The 26,977-nt window shown below is 38.2% G+C and overlaps 1 protein-coding gene across 1 annotated transcript; it reads right to left on the minus strand.

Moving 5' to 3' along the window:
* GFRAL (GDNF family receptor alpha like) lies at window positions 1-24,949 on the minus strand. The gene is made up of 10 exons (XM_053939205.1): window positions 24,928-24,949; window positions 21,627-21,761; window positions 15,628-15,780; window positions 13,696-14,133; window positions 12,953-13,009; window positions 11,988-12,315; window positions 9,859-10,118; window positions 6,309-6,407; window positions 1,272-1,353; window positions 1-226 (listed from the first exon to the last, which is right to left on the minus strand). The coding sequence occupies exons 1-10, from the start codon at window positions 24,947-24,949 to the stop codon at window positions 139-141; spliced, it is 1,662 nt and encodes a 553-aa protein (XP_053795180.1). The 3' UTR covers window positions 1-138.
* Between the last annotated feature and the right edge of the window lie 2,028 nt (window positions 24,950-26,977).

The following is a 26,977-nucleotide window of genomic DNA, read 5'->3' on the forward strand; positions in this document are numbered from 1 at the left end:
ATATAAAAAATATTTTGCATGCTTAACTACAAAATTTCATAACTTATAGAAGTTTTTCTAATATATATTTTATTATCACATATGTACAACAGGCTGGCTTTCAGGAATAGCCTTAAAAAGCATAAGCAACAGAGTAGTTCATCTGTGACTTTTATAATGGGCCATAAATGTTTCAGAAGAATGGTCTGGCGAGGGACTTCTTGACTCATATTTTGTTCTGCAGGCTCTGAAAACAAAGAATGTGCATGTATTTAACAATAAACTATACAGCTTTTGGTTTGAACTTTGGCTTAATTGAAATCAGTGGCAAAATTCTCTTCTTTTTATGATGAACACTGTGGTATAAAATAATCCCCTTTGTTGTTATTAATGCATTGTTCTTCCATTTTCTGTATTCTTTAAAACTGATTTTTTTTTATATGCTGATATTCTTGTAACTGCAAACCTAAAGGGAAAGCCTCTGTTCCCATATATCTTTGACTCGCCTTTTGCATTTTTCTGCAATTCTTCTTTGATCTGCCTCGGAATTTAATAATGAAATTTGACTCAATATCCCTCCCACTATATATAGCTCCTGCTACATCATGTTCTGTTACCTATCATCTGACAGTGTAATTCTTGAAATCTAGCCATTTAATTTGGTCCAAGAAAATGTATCATTTAAGAAAAGGCCATGTTCATTTAACTAAGTGAATGCACATTTCTGTTTTCTTACCAAGCATTGGTGTATGGGCAGTTTCTCATATGGAGGGAGGGAGGGAGGGAGGGAGGGAGGGAAGGAGGGAGGGAAGGAGAGAAGGGGGAAAAGGAAAGGATGGCAGGGACAGTGGGTGTTGTTTACAGACTCCTATGAACAAAAATGGCATTTGGCAAGAATATTAACTACAATAGCAGCATTCACAACTTGGTTTCTAAATATGTTATAATGCAGAATATTCTCATTTCCTTTTTGCATTACCCCTGCCTGCTATGGGGCTAGGAACATAGTCTCACAGAATTTTTGAATTCAGATTTCACCTTCCCCTGCCATGGGACAGGAAATGAAACCTCCCAAAGCCTAGGATCTCTGCATGAATGGAGGGCATTGTAGATACATATCGTATTTCACTCTTCCCTGCTGACACCCGCAATGTCAGTTCTTTCCATCACTGGGGCATGCTGGACTGTTTTTAAAGACAATCATAATGTCCACCTTTTAACTAAGTCAAAACGTTTTATTTTCTGTTTTTTCATTTTCCTAGAACCAGTGATTAATATCCCTATCAAATTACCTGATCTTTAGGAGAGTCAACAGGACTATTCCTAGGATAAGAGCTATGCAGGAGGAGTAAGCAATAATGTAGACAGTTTCACCTAAAAATAAAAACAGAAAACAGAAATGAAAAATTTGCTATTTTAGTAATAAGAATCAGATTTGAGATCTGTATTGGAAATAATACATATGTGAGCTAAAGTAGCTATCAATTTTGACAAAAGTAATTAAAAGGAGGGAAAAGACCTACATGTATGTCAGTGGGAGGAATAACTCTACCTTTGCCATTTCATCCAATGTAATTTTCAGTCTTCTTTTAGTAAATACCACCTCCAATAGCGCTTCATATATATAGCAGTACCTTTCACTCTGCTACAGGGGAACAGCTTGTTACTATGATTTTTATTTTGGAATATTCTCCCTATTGATTATAAAATGTTAATTTTATTCTGTGTATCAGAGCAGACTTGGCTCTTACTTATCAACTAGACTTATTTTTCTTTTTCACATATTACTGTAATTACAGTGTGAAGCAATACTCCACCTAGAATCAAATTAACATAAAATGGGATCTAAGAGTGTTTTTCTGGGCCCCATTCCCAAGGAGTTTCCTTTTTCTACTAGGTTTCTCACCAAAAAGTCACTTAGGTGGCTTACGTACTAAAAATTCCAACTGTTGAAAAACTGGGAGCTGTTTACAAATTTTATTTTCCAAAGGAGGAGTAACTCTTTTTCCCCTGATGTATTGAATCCATTGGTTTTGATCATGTATCTGAAGGAAACATTTCAGTTGAGAGTGCAGTATAAGCCCTGGACACAGGACGGAAGAGGTGTGACAAGTGGCCACAAGTGCAGAGCCACAAGCATAAAACATGAGACCTTTCTGTGGCTTTCCTGTTGCACTGATTCTGTTGTTGTTGTACAACCGGATAAGTTTTGTTTATATAGGAATTCAAATGCAGAGGGCCCTAGCTGCTCCTGAGCTTCTCTGTCTTACATAGCCAGTGAAACATTCACTAAGGAAAGGATGGATCTCTGGACTCATCACTGAGCCACTTATCTGGGCTGTGAGAAGGCCATCTTCTGGTCTCTGAGTAAGTTATCAGTTATTATATGGTCCATGTCTTATGTATGTGCACTCACAAACCCTAAATGAGACATTTCTATGTACACTGCATACATGCAGCAGGTGTAACATATCATATAATACAGGTACAAGTGGTGTGGATGCTGGAGGAGCCCTGGGAAGAGAGAGTGAATATGTTTTCCACAGCAATGAAAACAAGGAGCTGAGCAGGGTGTTGGACCTGCCTGGCCTTCATTGTAGGACGGTGCTCACTTTTTCTCAAAAAACTACCCCAAGTTCAAGTTTTCCAATGTAAGAAAATGAAAGCAGTGAGTGAACCACCACAGTTTTCACAAATGGAATGAACATTCCATTTTTTCCAGTAACCTACTGGAAGATACCTAATATGGTGAATTTTTGAAGAAAGAGGGGTGAGGTCTATCTTAGAGAAGGACTTCTAATAATGTATATTAAAAACTACATCAGCAGTTGGCCTAGCTCTCAAGGTACAGCATTTCTTTAATATGATGGGTTTTAGCAAAAGAGTAATTTGTAGGCCCTTTTTTCAGTTTCGGAGTCTGAATTGTACATGCAGCTATTTTTGAAAACTTTTTACAAGTGTAGGAGCAGTTGTAGGGGCAACAGTTTCTTACCTTTTTTGAAGTGGAAAGTGACTTTCACACATATTTTAGACAAACAGAAACTTTTAAAGTATGTCACCACAAAAATTATTATATCTAACAGATTATATATTGTACAGTCATGGACGGTTAAAAATGGGCTAGTAAATTTTCAACAGAACATCGTGATCTTTTTCTTATTAAATTTGTAAAAGGTGCTTCATTTCAATCAAACAAAACACTGAAGTGATTTTTTTTCTATTTTTTTTGACAAAAGCTGAAAAAAAATGCTGTGTTTTTGATAAATTGCTGGATTCAGTTGTATCAAGAATAAAGAGGGATTTTGGTGAATCTTACTCTATTGTGGATCTACCTGCTTAGGTATAGCTAGTGCATATTCATTGAACAGATTAATCCCAGCCTCTGCTCAGAGGTTTCTTGGCTACCTGTAGCTTGTCACGGGCTTTTTTCTACATTTATAAAACTGTCAGACTGACAATGTTTGATACCTTACACATTAAAGTCACTGGAGCTGAAGTAATCTCAGTTCCCACAGCAGCTGGTAGACTTACAGATAAACCCTGCCAATTACTTGTTTATCAAAATACTCTACCCCTCCGTAGGAAATATATTATAACACTACAATTTAAGATGAAATTTCAACAGTTTTGGATCAAGTCCAATTTTATTGTATCTCACAAGAATAGGGTAAGTGTTCAGTATTTCTAGCTTCCTCTTCCATAAACAACGCACAACTTAGCCTCAAAGCTCCATGGTGATGAAAATAAATCTTTATCTTCCCACATGAATCATTTTTCAAAACAAAGTGCAGGAAGCAATCTTTTAAATTATCTGGATCTCTAAATCATTGATATCATTTGCATAGGATAAAGCCAAAACCAGGCTGAAGATGCATAATTAGGTAGGCATGTTAGAAGTTTAGAGAAATTTTGATTTATAACTTTTTGATATTGTTTCCAAAATGAGATCAAATTCAAGCTTACAGGAAAAGTCTCATTAACTTATATGGTTCTGACTCTGCCCACATCACATCTTGTTAATAGAGTTGTATCAGCCCAAAGATGACTCTATGGGCCTGTTCCCTCCTGAGAATGTAAATGTGTTTAAATCCAGTCCAGATTTTTACAAAATCCTGGTATCACATTTTTTTCCACCAAACATGGAATAATAATTTTTCAACTTCCATGGTTCTATTTATTTACAAATATATTCAAATATATATATATATATATATATATATATATATATATATATATATGCTTAGATTTATTACTTATTGTGAAAGACTCCTTATATTAAAGCAATTTTATCCAATTGTGTGATTTGCAATGCTGCTAAGTAGAATAGAGAAATCTAACTGTTTTTTTGAACAGTAAGCTATATTTTAAAGTATAAGCCTAAGAAAAAGCTGAAGACATCAGCTGATGACTGAGTTTCTTCTGACCATATTCATCTGTAGATGGCCATTCATTTCATCTGGTAAAAGAGTTCCTTGTATCTTTCAATTAATAAGTAAAGGATCCTTCTGAGATTTTAATGTAGACACATCAGTAGATTTTATCTCATGGTTTTTGAGAAAAACATAGCTAAGAAGCAAGTATCTTCAAAAGTCTTCACACACATGAAAGGCCATATTTGACAACTTTTTTGCCTCTGTGCCCTGAATTCTTCTTGGGATTTGATTTCCTTAAAGATAAATACTTTGTGAAGATGATAACTCCCTTTGCAGCCTGAGTAATGCACATTTATTAGCATATGAATCTAGGACACTAGTTAGATTTTTGACAGTGGGATTTATGAAACAATTTGCAGTATGGTTTTCACCATCAGGCAGATATCCTGAATCAAATTCTTCTTCACCTGGCTTCCTATGAGACTTATGGCTTAAAGTTCCCATCTCATGTACATGACAGCTACAATAGAAAGAATATTTTATTTTATGGTTTAGGCTGGTCAGCATTCTTTTTATTTTTCTAAAACCATCCAAAGTTATTTTAAGACTTCAAGGAAAGGTTTTTGGAAAGTATTCAGACTTCAATGTGAACAGAATTAACTGGGTGCAGGCTGCTTCTTGCAAATATTTATCTGAATCCCTGAGTGAAACATAAAATGCATTTTACCCACTGAAAAGGTCTGCAGTTAGAACTAGTCACAGGGGTGCAATATCTCACATTTTGCATTTTCTCACTTAGTGCAGTATTTCTTGCATTATGATCTGCATTATTTAACCACTAGAGTCTCGTTCCAACTAGGGATTCCGGCTCCCTCTGTAACTGGCAAGGAGAAAATACTTTCATCAAATGCAGTCCAAAAAGATTGGACTACTCCTCCTTTGAGGGTTCCTGACTTTCTTCTCTGGCTACACAGAGCACTTGGATGACATGCATGATTCTTAAGTAACTTTAATGCTAATGCTACAGCCAAATGCTTAATTATGCACACACAGGTCTCAGGAATCCCATTCCCTCAATTCATTTTTATATCCTTTTTATCCCCTATCCAGGTTGCCCACTTCAGCAATAGTTGAAGGATGGAGAGGTTAGAAGTCATCGCATTTTCTACTGCATGCAGAGATTGAATTATTTTTTTTCACAGTCAAAAGTGTTCTGTAGGAACAGTTCTGGGAACTAATTTGTAGTATTAGTCTAGAGAATTGTAATCTGCCCTGCACAAGGTAGAACAGGTCATTCTCATTAGAGGTGATATTTGTGCATTAAGCTCTTTAGAGTTCTCACTCTGTAATTGGGACCCTCAAAAAGAGGTATAAAATAATATTATTTCAGCAATGAAAACATTTATATATTAATTCAATATCCTTTAACTTTATGTTGCTTAATTTCTTACTGTAAATGCATGGAAATAAAAGCAGTTGCAGCTCTTCAGCCCATGGGATACTGTGTGCCCTTCTGTTGTGTAAGAAGGTAGAGTCTGATGGAGTGTAACTCAAGCCCCTTCTCAGACCATTTACTGTGGCTTCTAATTTTGTTGTTGTAACTACTACAGAAAGTCAAGAGAGACAGAAGTAGGTGTGACATCAAAGATAATAATTTGTATTACACATTATGACTACTACTATCTAATGACTGTACAGAGAGTCAGGCTCTGGCAGGCTTAATAGCTTAATTTCCCCCAATTAGAATACAGCAATTGTGAGACATCTATTTCAAAACCATTTGTCAGAGTAATTGGTGTAGTCTGCTAAACTTTATTTTGTGGATATATAAGCTAAGCCAAACAGGTAGGGGGATTTCCAGGCCAAATGAAGGAGCAACAGGTCGAGCCCACTTGCCTGAACCCACCCAAGGAGAGCAGCGCTGCGGAACTCATGGAGTGACTTGCTCAAACTCACCGTTAATTGCAGAAGAATGCAGCTGTGCTCTGGAAATCTTTTCCCCTGGCATTTCTGTATTCACCCAGTGAAAACCCTTCTTCTGAATAGAAATTTGACCTGGACATTGGAAAGAAAATATCCATTTAAAATATTACATTAAAATAATAATATAAGTGAATATTTGACATTTTGCATCCACTTCTGCTGGATTGGTCTGTGTCTCACAAACGGGACGGGACCTTGACTGGTTGTAGACTTAGGATTTATTATCTGTCTGTACCATACAAGCAAAAAGCAAGAGACACAGGGAAATAACAACATCTATACAAATCTAGATTAGAGACAAGAAGGCAGCTTATGCAAAGCCTTTTTCTACATATTTTTTGAACTAATAGCGTAAAAGAAAAGGTGTAAAGTCATTATACTTTAACTAATAAGAAAAGGACTTACGTGATTTTAACATTAACAAAAGGACTTCTATGAACTTCAAACAATACACAATAATTCACTATTTAAGATTGAAACTTTTTCTATCTTTGCAAAGCATATATCCAGGACTTTTCACATCTTGAACTATCAATAAGTTTTTATTCATTCTTGTTCTTTATGATAAATATAAATGTATTTATTTGGCTTTAAACGTCCTAGCTTCTCATGAGAAGGTTTTGAAATATTTTCTTAGCTTTCTGTCTACTTTCTGGGGCTTTTTTGCACTTAAAGTCTTTTACTTTTTTTATATTCCTACAACAGCCACATAATTTATAAAGGAATCTTTTTGAAATATTATTTACTGATATTTGATGAGCAAATTGAAGGAGTGCATAATATTTTTTCCTTCCACCTCAGTTTTTCCTTATGGATGACAAGCATGCTTTGAAAATATTCTCTGCCACAAAAGAGCTTAAATTCTCTTTTCATAGAAACTGTTTTAAAAATAGGCCCATCAAAAGAATTTGGTCCACCAAACCATTACAGAAGTGGTGAGAAAGGGGTAGCAGTCTGAAGTAATTTCCACAAGGCAGAGTTTATTCTCCAGCTGCGTTGCTAGACCTCAACAAATTTTTTCAGAAAGGTCTGTCCTCTCAGTGGGCATAATTTCATGAATATATCTGAAAATACATATCTTCTGTTGAAATAAAAAACAAGAGGTTTACGTAAGTAGTATAGTTTATAGAGTAAAAGTCTAAACCATCTGCTCACTCACATGATCAGCAAGCTGAGAAATTTTTGTAATATAGGAAAGGCACATATTTGCAGCATGGAACAGTGTCCAAATAACAATGTACTAAACCTACCTGTAAGTTGAGTTTTCTTCTGTGAGATCCAAAAGTACAACTGAGACTCAAAATATTTTGGAAACCTAAATTTTTTCTTTCCCTCACTGACATTTTTTCTTATTCCTGTTGAGACAATGATCTTACATTGGCAATGATCCACACTGTGTTTCTGCTTCACACTGCAGTAGTCAGTCACAATTCTTGCCTTTTACTGAGTCTGCAGCAAATGCAGTCCTGTGAGCACAGCCTCGAGAGCAAACACTTGTAGCAAAGGCAGTGCCATGCAAGGGTAGGAAGATGAGATGGTGTGAACACCATTTGTGGGTCTGCTCACACCAGTTATAGAGGCAAAGACCCCCTTCTCAAACCCTGAGTATTTACCTAATCAGAAATATTTCAGAGTTAAAGATCACTGCCATTGTAAGAGTGAAAGTCAGCCAAAGATCACCATCAGGTCAGAGGAATAAGTCAGCACATGCAATTGGGTGGGCACTGTAGAGTAGTCACTCCACATCTCTGTACTGCCATGCAGAGAATGGCATTAAAAACATGCTTTATAAGAAAACCCATAATCATCACCATCATTAGTTTAGCTGCATTACAACTAGACATCTAGGGAAAAAAAAACAAAAAAAAAACAAGAATAACAATAGCTGGAAGTGATCTGTAGCGTACTGTTCTGAAGAGACCGTTCTTCAGTCCCAGTTAGATTAGGGGAGTTTCAATCACAAAAACCCTCAAACCATTTTATTCTGAGACTGCTTCAGGGAATGGCAAAAGCTTGTCAGCAATTATTTAATTATTCAGACATGAGGATCATTTTTTTTGCTTTGTAGGTTAAGAAATAACTAACACAATGATGTGTTCACTCATTTGGACTGTTAAATTTAGCCCTAAAGCAAGCAAGTAAATAATATTAATCAGCAAAATCACTGTGAGAAGTCTGAAGTCTAAGTGTGTTACTCCCCTTTTCCAGGGGAGTTGTTATAACATTTTTAATATTTTCTTTGAGTCTGAATTTGAATAACGATTAACTAAACTAAGAGCAATGTTTCAGCAACTTGATTTTAATTTTTGGGTAGCCTTTGAATGACATGAAAAAAAATGACAACTTTAACAGTGGTACCGTTTTGGTTTCTAGAACTAAAAGAGTAGCTACTTCATTCAATGAAATGCATGTATGCAATCCATGTATGTTTTCAAAATACTGTCCATCAGTATTTTGAAAGAACCATTACTTTTCAATGAAATCTTTAGGTATCGCCACTTCTCCCAAGTTAGTTTAAAAATATATAGATTTTTGGAGTATACATGTAGAAGATAGCTGGTATAGGGCATGATGCACTAGAGAGTAATATTTTCTAAAAGGATTTATATTGCAAAATAGTTAGTGTGATAAGTCAGAGATTTGAGGAGAAGAGAATATTTTGGTCTTTGATCTGGGTAATTGGACCAGACGTTTGCAAGCAGCTGGAGCACTGCAGAGGCTGCAGATGAACTTTCAGGTTCAGTTTATACTGCAGGAGACCAGGAACCAGCCTATGATAGAGGACCACCCTGTGATATGACCCGTGACAAAAGTGGGGACAAAGAGGAGCTTTGCTTTAAAGGCACTTTGCAGATTCAGACTAAAACATTCATATTTGCTCCCATATTGCCATTTATTGCATTGACAAATCTCTAAACCAAAGGCTTGGCAAGCACATGTATATTTAACAAAAATATTTAGCTTATTAAGCACATGAAAGTTATTACTGGATCTGAGAAAGTACGTATAGTTCACCTCAATTACACCCAGTGTTTTTACTGAAGACTAAATCCTAAAGCCTGCTTTAAACAATTGAAGCTATTTTCTGCAGAATGAATTCTGTTGCTAAATATGTGTAAGGTTTATTAATATTCAGACTCCAAGAAGACAAGGAAAAAACCCCAAATGCTAATTTGTAAAAACAGTGTACCAAAGTACAACATTAAGCCAAGAACAGGATGACTTTTGACTTTTCTAATCTGTATATTAATATAGACTCTAGAAACTATTTCTTTATTTCAGAAAACTCAAGTAATGAGATGGGTAGTCAATTTCATTGGTTTACTACTATTATAATTTTTCCCCATACCAGAGGAAGAAAACTCTATGTCCAATTTTTGTTTTGTTTTGTGTTTTAAAAAACCCACAGCTATAGATCTTACTGAAGCCAGTGGTAGCAAAGATATAGCAAAGATTTGATGTAAATTAGGATCTTAATTCTCTTTAAAACTACTTATTCTGTCAAGTTGTAAGTGTTACTCACGTAAGTCACTGAAGCAGGATTTGCTGTGCAGCATGTGATGGAAGAGCTCACACAAAGGCTGCTCCACAGGAGGCAGATTTTGGCAGGTGCACTCCATGTGCAACATCGTGCCCCAGTTGCTGATATAGGCTGCTTTGCAATCAGCGCTGGCAGAACAGGGCATGTCATCCTTGAGTAAAGTTTCAAGACAAGCTTCATCATTATAACATTTTTTTGTCACATGTCTCCAACACTTTGACTGAAAAGTTGTGTATTTTTTCCTGGTAGGGAAAAAAAAAAAAAAAGGGAAAAACGAAGTGTACAATGACACTTTAACAAATGTAATTTCATAAACAGATATTTAATGAACACCACTAAAAGAGAGTGTATTTCCAAGGTACCACTTAAGCCTTAAAAATCACAATGTTCAGTAATAGCTGTCATAAATTCTGCTCTGATTTTGAGAAAAAGCAACTGCACTTCTAATCAGTACCTGTTTCCCAGAGTTCAGAAAAAACAGTGTGAATTCCAATAGTCTCAGATACTTAGAGAAGAAATGTGAATACAGGAATTAGACCAGCCATCACAACAAAACCACACCAGGTGACGTTCTAGGGAATCTGTTTTTGAGCAGTGTGAAGGAAGAATAAACATTCAACTTATTTTGCATTAAATAATCTACATCCAATGTCAGCCCCTTGGCCCCCCAAATGCTCAGGAAAAGTACAACTCAGTGAACTTCAAGATAAATTGATAGCAGAGATAAATTACATTAAGAAAAAATGTGTTACCCCGTTCAATAATCTCAAATCATTTCCATTTATTTGCTGTTAGGATGGAATAAAATGGGCCTTTAATGCACTGTATATGACAATAGAAAATATCCATTATAAATTAACTAAAAAATATATAGGTAATAATTAAAAATATATAATGTTAAATTTTAGGGGATAATAAAGGTAAAGTCTAGTATATTTTACACTAAGTTATTAAAATATTCTTCCTTAATCATATAGATTGGTTATTAATTTGCTGTTGATATTGTGTAGTAGCCACAAGTATGTCACATGGAAAAGCATGGACAGTTGCAATACTGGCTAGAAAATGTTTGTAAATATTTTCATTCCACAAGCAAAGGTTTCAAAGCAGATGCCACCTCTGTTCTAATGGAATTATTTTCATTCACTTCCTTATTTATGGATGTGACTAGCCATAATTTACAGACTAATTTTGCTAATTATATGCATTTATTGTTAGTGCCAGGAAACATTAATGTTCCCAAAATGATGGGGAATTCAGCTATAATGACATTACATGTCTATACATGTACAGACATACATTTATAGCCCTGACATCAATCTGAATAATCTGCACAAAACCAAAACCATCTCTTGTCCTGGTTTATTGACCGAAGGTTAATTTGAGCACAACTTTGAGGTAAAATTCAACTGTAATCCACAAGGTGACTACACTGAAAAACAGAGTGGGCCAATTGACCATCCATAAAAGGAGGCAATTAAGTTGAACTGCAAATATGGGTAATAATGTTGCATGTTTAAAAAAAAAATGCCTTTGAAAAGGCATTATCCTTCATGAGTTTGGTGGTCTGTGCATGTTTCAGGCCAGATTTTTGAAAGCTTTTTGCAAGTATCCTTGAGAGGAAGAGAATAAGATAAAAGTTTTTTGAACAGGCCAAGCTGCTTGCATGGCTGTTGGGTACAAAGGGTCAGACTCTGCCCTTGAAAGGTAATTGCTTTTACCAAACAAACTTTGTCTGGTCTGCTGCACAACTTGGGCAAATTGCTGGAGGGCAAAAGTGCAGACAGGCAGGTGTTATCTGAAGAGAGTGGTAATGAAAATATGCAATAGCACAGTTTGTCCAGCAGAAGTGGTGTTAAGTGTCATGATACAGGCAGAAGAAAAGCCCACACTAGATTCTAAACCTTTCTGAAAATTAATCACTTCAGTTTACTTGTGGGATTACTTCTGGAATTACCACAGCTGAACCAAACATCTGTGAAGATGTCAAACACAGCAGATACAGTGCAGAAAATAATTTTGTTATACCTGGGATATATAGAGTATAATAAAAATCGCTTGACCAAATCATTATTGAAAAGCACCTTAGTGGGCAAAATACTTCTGCTCACCTGCACAATTCATTCTCTTCACACATGTGGATTACATTCAGACATGATGGGGGTGGAACTACTGTAACTGCACAGGCCTTGCCATGGAGAAGTTCTTTGGCTCTGTGGCAGGATTCATCATGCTGGACACAGTCACAAAATATCATCATTTGGGCAACTTCAAAAGGCATGTTTCGATAGAAGAACCTTATGGCTGCTTGACATCCTTCCACATTGCACTTCTTATTTACTGAGCAAACTTTAAGGTACAGGGACAACTGTTTGTTACACACTTCATCTTCAACACACTCCCTGTTCACATCCAAACAGCTCCTGTTTGTTGTGTACACTAAAACAAATGACAGTTTTAAAAATAAAATCTCAAGAAAATTTTTCTCAAGTGATGACTGGTAGGTATCCTGTCTACAACATTTCCTGTAAATCAAGCTTGAATCCCAAAACTCTGATTCAGTTCTTCCTTCTTTCTTGCTTCTTTTAAGCCTATTGAGTAACTGCATACTTCTTTCTTGCACTGCTTGCACTGCTCACAAGCAATCCTCCTGAAACAGCTGAAATCTTCAGTGTGTAGTCTTATGCTAGGCTAAGTAATAAGTAATGAAGAGAATATAAATGGCATTTTTGTGTTTCTAACATCAGTTTAGGTATTTTGAGACCATGAAATAAACCTTCCAAAGTTATCTGGAAAGTTCTAGACCCTAAAATGCTTATGGGATAAGATTTGCCTCTGTAAATCTGACAGAATCATGATAGTTACCTGACTTACATTTACATTACTTGATCACTACCTGTTACATTTTTGGGTTCTTCTCTACCCAGTACCTTAACTGAAGATATGTTGGATCTATTAACTCTCTGCTCATCCATTTGAATGAAAAGTATGAATTTTAATCTGAAGGTACATTGTACACTGTCTGAAATTTGAGCTAAAATTATTTATTAGGATTCATAAGTAAATTCAGACTTACCTTGTTTGGAGAGAGTAGATAAACCCCACTGTAATTTTGTTTCCATACTAATATTGTCTAGAAGAAAAAGATACAGGTACAAGCATAAATTGTAAGTAATATCTTAGCTTTTTAATATTAAAGTATTGGCTGTCTTGCTGGCATAGTGCCAGGAGTAAAAAGAAACAAGAATAAAACAAATTCATTTCACCAAATAGAACCCACTAACAAATTCTAAACCCGCTATTACATATATTCATAAGTTTTGGGGTAAAAGCACAGTTTATCAAAGGCTGCTGCTAACATTTTTAAAATAATTATAGATCCTATGAACTCAAGAAGTTTTTTAGAGCTTCTCAGTGTATTATAAAGTCAGATTTCTTGTGAATAAATAAAAGCTAGGGTACTTAATGTGTTTATCAGTTTCCAAGTTCAACTAACTGCTTCACATGACTCACAGTCAAGGCTGGCAGACAATTCTTGCTATTAGAAAATTAGTTTTTCTAAAAATAATGTTTCTAGTTATAGTGAAAAACTAAAACTGACTGATTTAGATCAGGTTGTATCAAATTAACACATTGAAGAACAACAGTACTTGCACTCAGGCTATCATTTACTATCAGATTGTGAATTTATTTATAGATAAACTTCCTAAAATTATCTTGTTTCCAATGTTGAATTGCAAATGGGCAAGAAAACCTTTTTCATAGACTGGACACTACTGCTATGTACAAAAGCATTCAGACTGCTGGAAGAGCACTAACCTGTGTCAGTGACCAGATTTTTCTCACCATCAACATCAGCATTATAGTCATCATCACTGCCATCATTTTCACTTGCTCCTGAGGCTTGGCTCTCCTGAGAGTATTGTAAACAAGGGTTGTTAAATATTCCCTTCCAGATTTTAATGCATCTCGTCTGAAGTGGCTCTGAGCACGTGCACTTCCCCAGAACTGTTTTCCTCAGTTCTTTCCAGGCTGACAAACACTTTGCAGGCAGTGGGAAGCTGCAGGTGTCTGCAGCTGCCTGGCACGCCCGCTGGAAGCTCCTGTGCGCGGCGGAGCAGCGAGGCTCCTCCCGGCAGCGCCGCTTCACAGCGCTGCACTCGCTCTCCGGTTCCTCAGAGCGCCTTTGCTCTGCAGGGTTTCTGTGCTGCCTAATACTCAGTTCGGTGTCCGACCTTGAGAGAGACTCCAAATAGTCTGCAGAAATAGATACAGAGTTATAAACTGAATGGATGATGGATCATCATCACAGCACAAAAACTCAGGAGAAGGATACTTGTCTTAATGCATTACAAAGAGTGAAACAGCCCTAGTTTCATTCTGAGCTGTGTGTAAACACATAATAATTCCAGAGTCTTACAAACTAATGAATCTGTGTGCTGTTAGCTGTACAGTCCACTCTAACAGCTCAGCTGCAAAACAGTAGTAAAAAATCCTCACTAAAATTACTGCATAAAGAGTTTAACTTCACATAATTTTAACCACCTACAGTTTAGACATATCGTGGATTATCATCTTAAGCAAATGCATCATTTTTAAAGAGAGAATGACAATTCCAGAAGATGGTTGATTCATTACCTAAAATAGGAATTTAAGTTAGACAGGGAGAATTACTCCTGAAAGTGCCTAGCAACACCATATGCTATCCTTTGTAGGTAAACTCAACACTACTGTAAGTCCATCCGAACTTGTTTCTACAGCAGTGAGAAATGTAATCTCAATTGGCAAAAAAATAGAACATGACACCATTTTGCTAGAAGCAAAAGCAACTGTGACATCAACATTAGGCTTCAGATATCCATCCTTCTTGTTTGAGGCAAGGAGTTTGGGGCAGATCAGGATGTTATTATTCCCTCTTCAATAAGGCCATATAGCCTAGTACTAGATGAATGTCTAGTCTAGTACTATGATCAATGCTGTGTGATGGCAGTAGGGTGTGATGGATCAGTGCCAGGAATCAGTTTGAAACTCACTTTGCAGACTCTCATTCACCGGCTAATTTTATCTCTCTTGTGTCAGCTTTGCTAATCATTATTCCAGGAGACTTTGGACCAGAAACTGCAACTTCTTCATGTACTAAGCAATTCTAAATTACAGAGATAAACTTTCTGCAGGGATTAGAGTTCTCAGAAAAATAAAAATAAATTGAGTGGAGCTTGGCCCATTGATTACAATAGAATCTTTAAAAGATGCCCTCTATATATTATGCACAGCTTTATGCAGGTGGTGACTATGATGGTTTCACACATCCAGTAGCCTCTCCAAGATGTAGTGAAGGTCCTTCTGCAACACAGTGTGACTCAACTACACCCCTGTGCATCCCCATTCACTCATCCTCCCATTCAGAAGTTACTGAATGTATCTATTTACACAGCCTAGATCCATTGGCTCTCAAATTTCCCTGAGCATTGAGTAAGCCTCAACACACATTGTGTATTAACTCTTGCTTTCCAGTGGATTCAACAAGAGTTTTAAAAGCCATTTGAATTTCACATATGCATTTTATTGCTTTTGTTCGTGGCATTTCTTTCATATGCATGCTGGAGCATGAATATCACAGAAAAGACAAGAGTAATTTTTTGGGGCATTTATCAGACTTCAGAATGTGCAAAGAAAGTTGAATCCACTTAAAATGGTGGTTACAAAATTACTGGGTTTGATCTTCATAATTACAACTTTATATTTAGTTACCTTTATTAATGCCACACAGTTTCCCAAGCAAAGTTGTGATGCTACAGATATCGTCTGTAGTGCAGACACAGTTTTTAAATTCTGGGTATTCGTCAGCCAGGACCTGGATTATTCTATTACATCCAACAGTGTCTTCTGCCGTGCATCTATTACCTAGAACTCACCATTAAAATTGTAATTTCATTAATGTTTATGAATGCTTAAGGGATATGGTTACATAAAACAATTCAATTAAAAAACAAAAATAATATGCTTTGTCAAGAGAAGACGGTTTGTCATATTTTACAAATTTTAAATAATATTCAAAGTAACATAATAAAGCTGTGGATACATACTGACTTCTTTTATTTGATCTAATCCATGGCCAGAAAATCTGCTCTTGTTTACAAAGAACATAAAACCTTAAACTCACACCTTTTATTTTAGGCAGGTAAGGCATTGAGACCAAACTAAAAAGGTGCATAGGAGTGGAAGGGGCACAGCCTGAAATGAGAGACTTATCTTGTTCCTGTGTAGTAGAAATGAGGTGCCTGGTACAAGGACAGGAACACACAGTGCAGGCTTGAGGCATAGCCTGTGATGGAGTGAGAGACAGGACACAGAAGGCAGACCCAGCCCCATGATAATGGTGATGAGAAGCCCAGGCTGAGGAGATGCTTGCTCTGGGTCAGATTCTCTCTCTCATGTGAGGATGGTGCAAGCCTGCAAATGCCCTTTGCATATTCCCTTGAACCTCTACCCCACAGAACAACTTCACTGCCTAAGTTTAAGAATGAAAAGAAATTTAAAGTAGCCCAAGAACAGGATTTTTAGAATAAAAATAAGGGAGAAGTTAACATTAAAAAAAAAAATGTGCAGAAACTTCAGTGTGCTGGCCCAGTTTCAAGTCTGTTTGCATGTGCACTTGGACTCAATGGTAAAGACACTGACACATTATGTCAGGTCATATTTTCCACATATGTGTGGTGAAAATAAAGAATGTGTACTAGTTTGTGGTACAAAGGTAAATCAATCAAACCTCTACTTTATGACTTAAAAGCTTTTCAAAAATCTTATTATTATGATGATAGTGGGATTGAGTGCATCCTCAGCAAATTTGCTGATGACACCAAGCTGTGTGGTGCAGTCGGCATTTTGGAGGGAAGGGATGCCCCTGGAGGGACCCTGATGGGCTTGAGAAGTGGGCCAATGCAAAGCTTATGATGTTCAACGAAGCAAAGTGCAAGGTCCTGCACCTGGGTCATGGCAATCCCAGACACACCTGCAGGTTGGGCAGAGAAGGGACTGAGAGCAGCCCTGCAGAATAAGATTTGGGTGCAAAGGTTGATGAAAAACCCATCATGAGCTGACAGTGAGTGCTCACTCAAAGCCAAGTGTGCCCTGGGCTGCATCAAAAGCAGCGTGGCCAGCAGGTGACAGGAAGTGATTCTACACCTCTGCTCTCATGAGACCCCACCTGGAGTGCTGCATCCAGCTCTGGTATCCCCAGAATAAGAACATGGAACTGCAGGAGCAAGTCCAGACAATGGCCAGGAAGTTGGTAATAGGACTGGAGCTCTTCCCCTACAAGAACAGTCTGAGAAAGTTGGGGCTGTTCAGTCTGGAGAAGAGAAGGTTGTGTGGAGACCTCACAACAACTTTCCAGTATCTGAAGGGGCCTAAGGAAAGCCTGAGAGGGACTCTTTGTCAGGAACTGTAGTGACAGAAAAGGACTAACGGGTACAAACTGAAAGAATAGAAATTTAGGTTAGATTTTAGGAAGAAATTTTTTACTGTGAGGATGATGAGACATTGGAAGAGGTTGCCCAGGGAGGCTGTAAATGCCCTACCCCTGACAATGCTGAAAGCCAGGTTGATAAGGCCTTGAGCAACCTGGGCTAGTGGGAGGTGTCCCTGCCCATGGCAGGGGAGATTGGGACTAAATGATCTCTAAAGTACCTTCCAACCCTTAACATTGTATGATTCTATGATTTATTATTGCTTAAGAAAGTTACACATTACTTAAGAATGTTACATGTGAAGCAGTTTAATTTAATTTAGATAAGTTTTATTTTCTGAAAGCCATGATCTACCTTGTCAAAACAGGTATGTAAGTGCCCAAACCAGCTCATTTCCTCTCTTTTCCTCATAGAAATTAAATGTCTGACAATATGTAAGAGAAGCAGTATGCAGCTTACAAGATCCAGCCAGGTCACAGAGCAGCATGAGGACTGGTTTCAGTCTACTGAGCACACAGGCTGATGTCTCTGCCCTGCCAATGGTGCTGCCTGGTTCCTGCCTTGCTGCTTCTCCACAGATGTGGAGCAGCAAAGACTCTGTACTCAGTAAAACTGCAAAGTGTCAAGAAGTCCTGTGTCAGCAGTGCCACGGGCAAGTTTTGATGTGATTTTAAATCACTTATATCTTGTTGACACAAATAGCAGTGGAAAGCAGTGGAAGCAAAGCTCTGCAAGAGGAAACAGTGCATTTTGCCAGTGCCTGAAGTATTGAGAATCAGCTATTCCTGACTTCACATGCCTGTCCTGATCCCCTTCTAAGGAGGGTTTGGGGGATATATCAAATAATACACTACTAGTGCAGAATGTCACAGGCCAGCAAGAGCTGCAGGTCCCAGCCTCTGCTCCCACTCCACCTCTTGCATCAGCAAAGATGGTGATGATGGCTGGGATTGCCTGTAACTCTCCAACCCCATCTTCAACTTTCCTTCTGCTTTTTCAGAAGTAGATCATGACCCCTACCCCTTAGCCCTCACAGTTCCAGAAGTCAAGGAACTCAGGAGATTTATCAAAGGTCACAGACATAGGATACTCCCTGACCATAAAAATGGGATGGAAAGGATGTAGCGACATGGCCCATGAAGATGAGTGTGTGGATATTCTACTCTGTATTTTATCAAATACAGAGTATTTTATCAAATACAAAGTATTTTATCAAATAAGTAAGGGATAATAAAAGAATTTCAGGAAAACATATTCCAGTAGAAAGAGAGCAATAAAGATCAGGAGGGACTTGTGTAAAAATTAGTTTATTCATAAAATTTATGACTGTCTTTTTCAAGGTCCAGAGTAGACTTCAAGGGTGAAGGTGAGTAGGACTAGAAGAATAAACCCCCATACCCCAGTATATTTTGTGCAGCACCCCAGCCTCACTCAGCTCACCTGTCTTCATGACACTGACCAGTTGTGGCCAGGAGTCAGGGGCTTGTTCAGTGGCTCCCTGCGCTGTGATCTCATTGTGCTGAGTCAGCACCTGACAGCTGGGGCTGGGGGAGAGGTTGTGGGGCTACCAACATGCAAAGGGCACAGACAGAATCAGGAAGCACATCAGATTTATGGGGCTCCCTTGCATGACTTCTTGAAAACTGTGTAGAAATAAGCTATTATCAGTATTGCTGTGTTTGTACATGGTATTGATTCAGCTGTGACGAACAGCAGAAAATATTTTATTACTGGTTTTCAATTATTGTTGCTTTACCAGGGATTAATTCTAGGTAATATATTTTATCTTATACATATGCTTCTAAGGCATTTACAAAAAAAAAATGCTCTCTCAACCTAATGTTTGGCAGCCATTATTCATAATTTGATTTATTTATAGGTACATAATTCATGTACACAGGCCCACAGATAGAAGCATGACAGAGTAGAAGCTGGCACTGCTAGAGTGTTAATCTCTGCTTTTGCTTAATTAGCAAAAGTCATCTCAGTGGGAATTGAATTTGAAGACTGTGGTGTGAGGTTTTCTTCTCTAGCACTGGTGAGACCACAGTTTGGATAGACCGCCAAGAGATCCCTCCAACCTCAATGAGTCTTTTATTCTAAGAAAAGTAAACTCATCTAGATCTAATGCAAAATGTGATTCCTAAAAATTTAAGTGATCTGAGTTGTTTTTTAATTTGGAAAACTTTTTCTATTTCCCATTCAGAAAAGTTAAGAAAATTAATACTTATGGTTAAATAAGAGTTCAGAAATGTGGTTTTTTTACACTGAAATAACAGAAGGAAAACAAACAAATAAACAATCCTACAAACAAACCATAAAAGCCCAAACCTAAAAGTCTTCATTCTGCAGTGCTGAAAATATTTTAATCTTTTCAAAAAGAAAAATCTTATTTCATCAAAATTTAATATTTCTATCTTTTCTATCCTGACCTGGAAGCTGATTCATGGACATTTTCACAATCTGTTTTTTTCTTTCCACCATATTTTGGCCACAGAGGCGAAAAAAGGATTGGACCCTGAAGATTATAAACTGAGACTCTGGAAATGTTGCTGTAGTAGTGGGGAAGCAGTGATAGAAAATTTGACAGGAAAAGGAGTGACTTAGGCAGTAGTTTGGAGAGTGTTCCCAGACCTGCACTGAAGAGCAAAAGATGGAGGTCTTGATAATGTACACATTTAACTTTGAGGTTACAGTCTGACGGACTGAGTTACTGAACTTGTACCCCAAAGGAGTTTAATTATAATTTGTAGTTAGGTTTTGCATAAAGAATCTAACAAAGCAAATATTTACCCCATTGTCTATTGCCTCCAAGTAACATATTTGTGCTCAAAGGATATTTTCCATTCCTACAGCTCATCCATGAAGTTTCTAGACCTGCACATGACAGACAGTATAATGTTATTCTTACTAATGATGCTGCTGGTAGGTTTTCTGTCACTGTTTCTGTGAGCTGTCTGAGAGGTACCATCAGCTGTCTGACTGGATTTACATGCTCTGGGATCATGGTACCTAATAAGCACATTTAGTATAATTTGTCCTAGACCCGACACAATTTCTGAGTTCTCTGCAATGCTGGAGAGTCCTTGCCAAAAGCTATTATCCTAAGGAAACCTACAGATGCAAATCCAAACAAGCAATCACAAGAATAATTATTTCTGGAAGGCTTCTCTGGTCCAGTTACAAATATCATTAATATCAGTGAATAAGTACATAGGACAATAAGAGAGACAAATGTCATATTATAGGACAATGTTGTACATCCAAAGGGGGGCCACAGAAGCAATCATGCTGGCCCACTTCATCTGGCTGCAGGGTATCAAGATTAACAGGCTACTGCACAAATATATATCTTTGTGGTAAGTAGTCCTGGTGCTAATGTGCTCATTAATCATGTGAGGGAAACAAATTCAGCTTGTTCTGTTTTGATTCTACAGAGCTCATCTTTAGGGCACTTGAGCCAGAAAGTACTGCATATTATCATGTATTTTTCATTTACTTCATCTGTTCTTAAAAGTATTCAGCCATTCCATGCAAAGTAGATATGTGTCTGGAAAAGAAGACACTAAGAAAGAGCCCTAAGAGAATTTTCTATTCTAATTATTTTAAATATTGTCTTGTGACTTGGGACATTTGGGACATCAAATATATGCAACTGATCAGACAGACAGAGGCATTCATTCAGGTAGCTCACAATACAGGTGAATGTTTTATCTGTTTCTTATTCTAGTAAAAGAATTAAAAATTACTCTAAGTAACTACTACATTGTTTTGGGTATCATGTTAGATTATAGAACCATAGAATGGTTTTGATTGGAATGGACCTTCAACCCCTCTGCCATTGGCAGGGACATCTTCCACTAGACCAGGCTGCTCAAAGCCCCGTCCAACCTGGCCTTGAACACTGCCAGGGAGGGGGCAGCTCAACTCCTCCAAATTGTGTAAAACAAAGTTGGAACTTTTCCAGTTGCATGCAGGCTTTATTTAACAGGATCCCACAAGAGCCTAATTTCTGCTGAATTCAGACTTCTTGAGTTGATTCAGGTTCTGACTTTGTTCATAGTTCAGAAATTTCATTTATCACTTTCTTGAAGAGACAGTGTGACTGTTACTAAAAGTAACATTGGCCATTGTAAAAGATTTCAGAAGCTCTTTTGCCATAATTTTTCTCTTTGAAATCTCTCTGACTTCATTTAGTTACCACAGCAATATTGTAATAAACTATGAATATGCAACCATACAGCAATTCAAAATTAAGCTGTGTACACAATACAGAATTACCTGAAATATTGCAGGCCTCTTCAACCACATTCCAGACACTCTCACATCTGCTTCCAGCATTAATACATTGCTCCCTCAAGTGCAGACAGTCAGTAGTCTGGACAGTAGATATACATGTGAAGTAAATGAACAACACTGTAAAAACAGAATATAATGACTATTTAAATCAGTAGATACTGTACTGACCCTTTTCCTTTAAACATCGATTTTAAAAATATAATTTACTATAGTTTTTCTATAGATTCAAATTTGCTATCAAATTACATTTTAGCAGAACAAAGCTTTTCCTCTATTTTGCAACTGGAAAATTAAATTTATATGTTCAAAGTTTCAGTGTGGCATATTTTGCATTGGTTTTATGCCAGTATTATAACAGCAACCATAGCTGTATATGAAATCGGTTCATGGATATATAGAAATTGCTGCAGTTCTGAAATCCACAATAAATTACAGAAAGGAAGACAGTATAAGTTTCAGAGGAAACAGCATTTTATTCACATGAAATCTCACCAAGCTAGGCTGTTTAGGAATTCCTATGTATAGAGTGTGTGAAAGAGATTCAATAACTACACAACTGTTAGATAATAAATTTTATTTTATAAATACAATACTCTTCACCCTCTTTATTTTTACTTCACAGATGCATCATTTCTTAAAAGTAACCCCCACATGTATATCTTTATCTGCTTTCCTGAGTGCATTGAGCCTGCTAATTACATAAAAAATTCTGGAGGTTCCAAGGCAAAGTATTTTAAAGCAGCACTGCCTGTGACTTATCAGTGGAAAATTAAATTGCCTTATTAAGAAATGGTAAATCAGCTGGATTTTATCTCTTTCATTAACATTCCCATGGTAAGACAACCTCTAATTTGTAATCATGTGTCTTTATTTTCTATAAAATTAAGTTTCACGCACTGATTTCAGGCCTTATCAAACTACCTGCTGAACACCTGATGTGTTTTCTTTAGTTGTTGAAGAACACAGCATCTCTCTGACAAAATACCTTTTTTTTTTGCCCCCCTGATGTTCACGTAAGTTCATGTGGAATTTGAGTGATTTCCAGCATTGTTTAATCCCTTAAACATCACTTGCAAGATGCATAACATATTGCTTCAGGATTTGTTCAGACTCTATCCAAAGAAATTAAATTTTTCCAATGATACATTTTAGAATAAGAAATTATATATCAAATGCCCCTCTTGATAACCTCAAAGAGCCACTACTGTTTAGAGGTGATGCCATCCCTTCTGGAAATTATTTGCCAGTGATATAATAATGCTGCTGTACGGAACACTTTTTGGATGCATGTCGATAAATATGAAGCAACATTTAATGCTTTATAATTGACATGTGCAACAGCATCTAGTGTGCCTATGAGACAACAAAGAGGCCACATGTGCTTATTATAGCTGGTGCTAATCCTTCCTCAGTTGTGCATACTCCTGGCAGTTCTCAGATCTGTGCAGGACTGGTGGTGATTTCCAGCCTGAAACGCTCCTAGGCTGTGTCTGTTCATCAGCCTTGAAGACTTTGATAGGAACAGCTCCTCTTGACCTTGAGGTGTGTGCTGCTGGCTCTATCCATAGGGACAATTATGGCTTATTATGACAACATTTTAGTTCTAGGACTGTCTCCAAAGGTCACTATTTATTCAGATGACAGAAAAAAAAAGTTGCCAAATATCTTACAGGGCAAAATGACTGCATATATAAAACAATACAAAATTATAAACCCACGGATTTATTAAGAAAAGGTATTTTGCTGAAATAAAAAAAATATTTTGCTGGATAAAAAGAATTATTTCTTTTTTAGGTTCTTACACAACAGAAGATTTACTCATCTGACTAGGATTCACAGCACAAAGTCTCTGTGCTCTCTTCCTCATATTCAGACAGTTTTCAAACACCAGTGGCTGAGAAAGTCAAAACAGGACTGATTGCACAGCCTTCCTGCTACTTTTTAGGGAGTATTTCACACTGCTGCTAATTTTGAACCTACCTGGAAACTGGCCCCAAAATAGGAGATGATGTTTTTGCAAAATAAAGAGGTGAGTAGCATAATCTATGATTTAAGGCACTTCAGCCAAAGAAAGGGCTTCTTTAGCTCTAATGACATATTATGGATGGGTCTTTGATTCCTCAGCAGTACAGAGGGGGTACACTGCCAGAAACCTACATGAAACAAACTGTCCTATATGATTTAGGAGTCCAGGGCACTGTAGCTTATGCAGTTCCTTAAACTGGCAGTTATTACTTTAGTTGCTCACTTTACTTATTTACTCTAGTGTTTGGAATACTAAGTGATTCTGCATAGAAGAGTTGAGGGTATCTAAGAGTTAGCTTGTAGCTAAAATTTTTAGAGGGATCCATATTGACAAGACATACATTTAAATTTCTACAGATATCTGTATTTTCATGCAAAGGCCTATTGATTCACTGGGTAGGTGTAAAATTCTCTCTTCTCTGTAGAATTTGGTGCCTAAGGGTAAAAGGAGGAAGAAAAAGGAACATTTTAGCACCTTCATTTTGCAGATTGGGAACTGAGGAATGGAGGAATTACATTTTCCAATTCTGCAATCCCTAAACAATGTAAATAAGCCATAATGAATATTGGGAAACCAGGCTGTGATTTCTATCCAATGGCAAGAGCAGTGGGATAACAAGCTCCGAAGGCAAAACGGCAAAGTACAGCTGAATATACTTTGAATATAGTTGAAAAGTGATAAAAGATAACTTTATTTTAACAAAACCTGGGGCAGAACTACCTAAGGAATACTTTTAACACAGAAATATAAGTTTAGAGTAGTGGGGTGTTAAAGAGAGAAGCAGCATGTATACAGTATATAGTGAGGAGAAAAGGAGAATAACAAAAATTAAAACATACTTGTCTCATCATATTCCCCTGTACCAAATCGTTCTGTACCAGCTTCGTTGATTTTCCGCTTTTCTCCACTCAAACCCAAAGGAAGTGTCAGCAGCCCTGCGCGCAGCACTGACAGCACCCAGCGCTCCCCAGCCAGCAAACAAGTGGCTGCTCATTCAGACCCGGCGTCCCAGCCGGGCTGTCCCCGCGGTGCCTCCTTCCCGCCGCCCTGCCCCAGCCCTGCCGCACAGCGCTCCCGGGGCTCGCCCTGCCGCGGGGCCGAGCCCGCGCCGCGAACCCCGGGCCCCGCGCCCGCCTGGAGACCCGCGGGAGACGGAGCCGTGCGGGAGAAGGAGCCGTGCGAAGGGAGGGAGGGAGGGAGGAGGGGGCGCGGGGCGAGAAGCGGAGCTGCCCGGAGCTGCCCGCCCGCCGCACTTACCGGGGCCGAGGAGCGCGGCCATGGCGGCGCGGGCGCTGCCGCTGCTCGGCGGGGCCGCAGGTGCCGGAGCGGGGCCGCCCCTTCAGCACCGGCCGGGGGACAGCGCCCGGCGGCCCCGCCCGCCGGCCCGGGCGGCTCCGTGCGCGGCACAGCCGGGGCAGCGCCGGCACCCGCCCGCGCAGCGCTGCCTCTGCCTCTGCCTCTGCCTCTGCCTCTGCCTCTGCCTCTGCCTCTGCCTCTGCCTCTGCCTCTGCCTCTGCCTCTGCCTCTGCCCACCTCCTGCGGCCAGGGGCAGGGAATGAAGCTTCCCACCCCCGGGAGCGGCCTTGGCCGCCACTGTCACACCCTCTGCTTACATTTCTTCTCCTGCCACAAACGCTGAGCCGGACCGCGTCCAGGTGAGAAGCATGAGTTCTTCGGCATCTTCCACGGGATCTGGCACTCCCTCCGCACTCAGTTCTCATTTGATCTCCAGAGAAACTAACAGAGCAGGACTTTGGCTGCTGCCTATAAGCTCCTTGGAAAATGCCTGTTGCTATGTCCTATCACCTTCTGTAAGCACTTTTCAACGCATTTTAGAAGTGAATTTGTTTGTTTTCATCTCAGATGTGGAATGCAATCTTGATCAGTTAAGGAGAGACAAGACCTTTGGAATATGTCGGACGGCAGACCAGAGGAACAAATAATTAATCTATAGTCTAGTCCCAGACTGGACTATGAGTGTAATCTCAGGTGTTTCACTAAAATACCTCAAATTCCAGTTTGCCATACAAGTCAGCAGCTGACTTGGTACTTAACAATGAAGCAGTCAGCCATAAAGGATGCAATCATACACCTGCTGGCTTCAGTGTCTGCTCTTTGCTTTTGCAGTGGAAGGAGGAGGAAGCAACAGATCCCTTCTGATTTCTCCATGCTACTCATGAATCTTGTTTTCACAAATTTTTAACTGTATTTGATCCTTAAATGCCTAAACAAAAAGATGTCATAAAATTTCCAGCTTATCTATCAGAGAGACAGATATAGTGGTTGAAATCCTGTCCCTACTGACAAAGAAAAACTTGACCCAAGTCCAGATTTCTGTTATTTTTCTTAGCTCAGGAAAAATTGGTCTTGCATGTAATTTCTCTTTTTTTTTTTTTTTACACAGATTTTTAACTAGTTTTTAAAACTGCATTATTTTTGTAAACTCTTAATGACAAAATTACTAAGTATTTGTTTGTGGGCTTTTTAAATTGTTCAGTAAATAATATATTACTTCACCCAATATATCCAACAGCCACAGAAAAACATAATTGTCAAGTAGAAAGAACAGCCTGAGAGATTAATATAATTTGAGCTGTGAGACAAATTCTAGGTTGGAAAGCTAAATTTGCCTTTGCCTTGAGCCATTGCATTATGCAGCAGTAGGTTATAATATGTCATAGAGTGAGGGCTGACTTAAAGTAATGTTTGCTGTATTCTCCATTGTATAAAACATTCTCCAGGTTAATAACACATACCAATTTTACTAATATCAGAGAATGAGATGGTTCTCTCTATGTAGTCCAGCAGAAAAGGAAAAACATAGTGTTTTGGAGGTGGAGACGGAGATATTATCTTGCATTCATAGTGACTGCAAGGCACAAGCTTATCACTACAGTGACAACAGTAAAGGAGAAACAGGTCAGGATATCAGACCTTCAAGACTGTGAAATATGTTGAGAGACAAAACACCAGAATGATGGTGGCACAACAACTTATATGTGCAGGAACAAATATGCTGTGATTTAAACCCTATGTTTAATGCTGCTGTGGACAAGCAGAAACAATGGCATAAGAAGTCAGTTTCTCCATTTCTCTCCATTTCCATAGTGGAAATATTAGAATAACAAAGCAGCTAGAGGTAACAAAACCCAATTAAGGCTCAGCTTTTAGATAACATTCAGTATTCATATGCTGGATAAGAAATGTTCATTCATTATATCCTCTCTTCTCACAGCTATTTCTATCTCCATTGCTGGTTATTGCTCACTATTGGGTTTATTTCTCCCAGTGATTATTTTAATTAAAA

Source organism: Vidua chalybeata, chromosome 3 (genome assembly GCF_026979565.1).
Source record: "Vidua chalybeata isolate OUT-0048 chromosome 3, bVidCha1 merged haplotype, whole genome shotgun sequence".
In the NCBI taxonomy this organism is placed as follows: domain Eukaryota; kingdom Metazoa; phylum Chordata; class Aves; order Passeriformes; family Viduidae; genus Vidua; species Vidua chalybeata.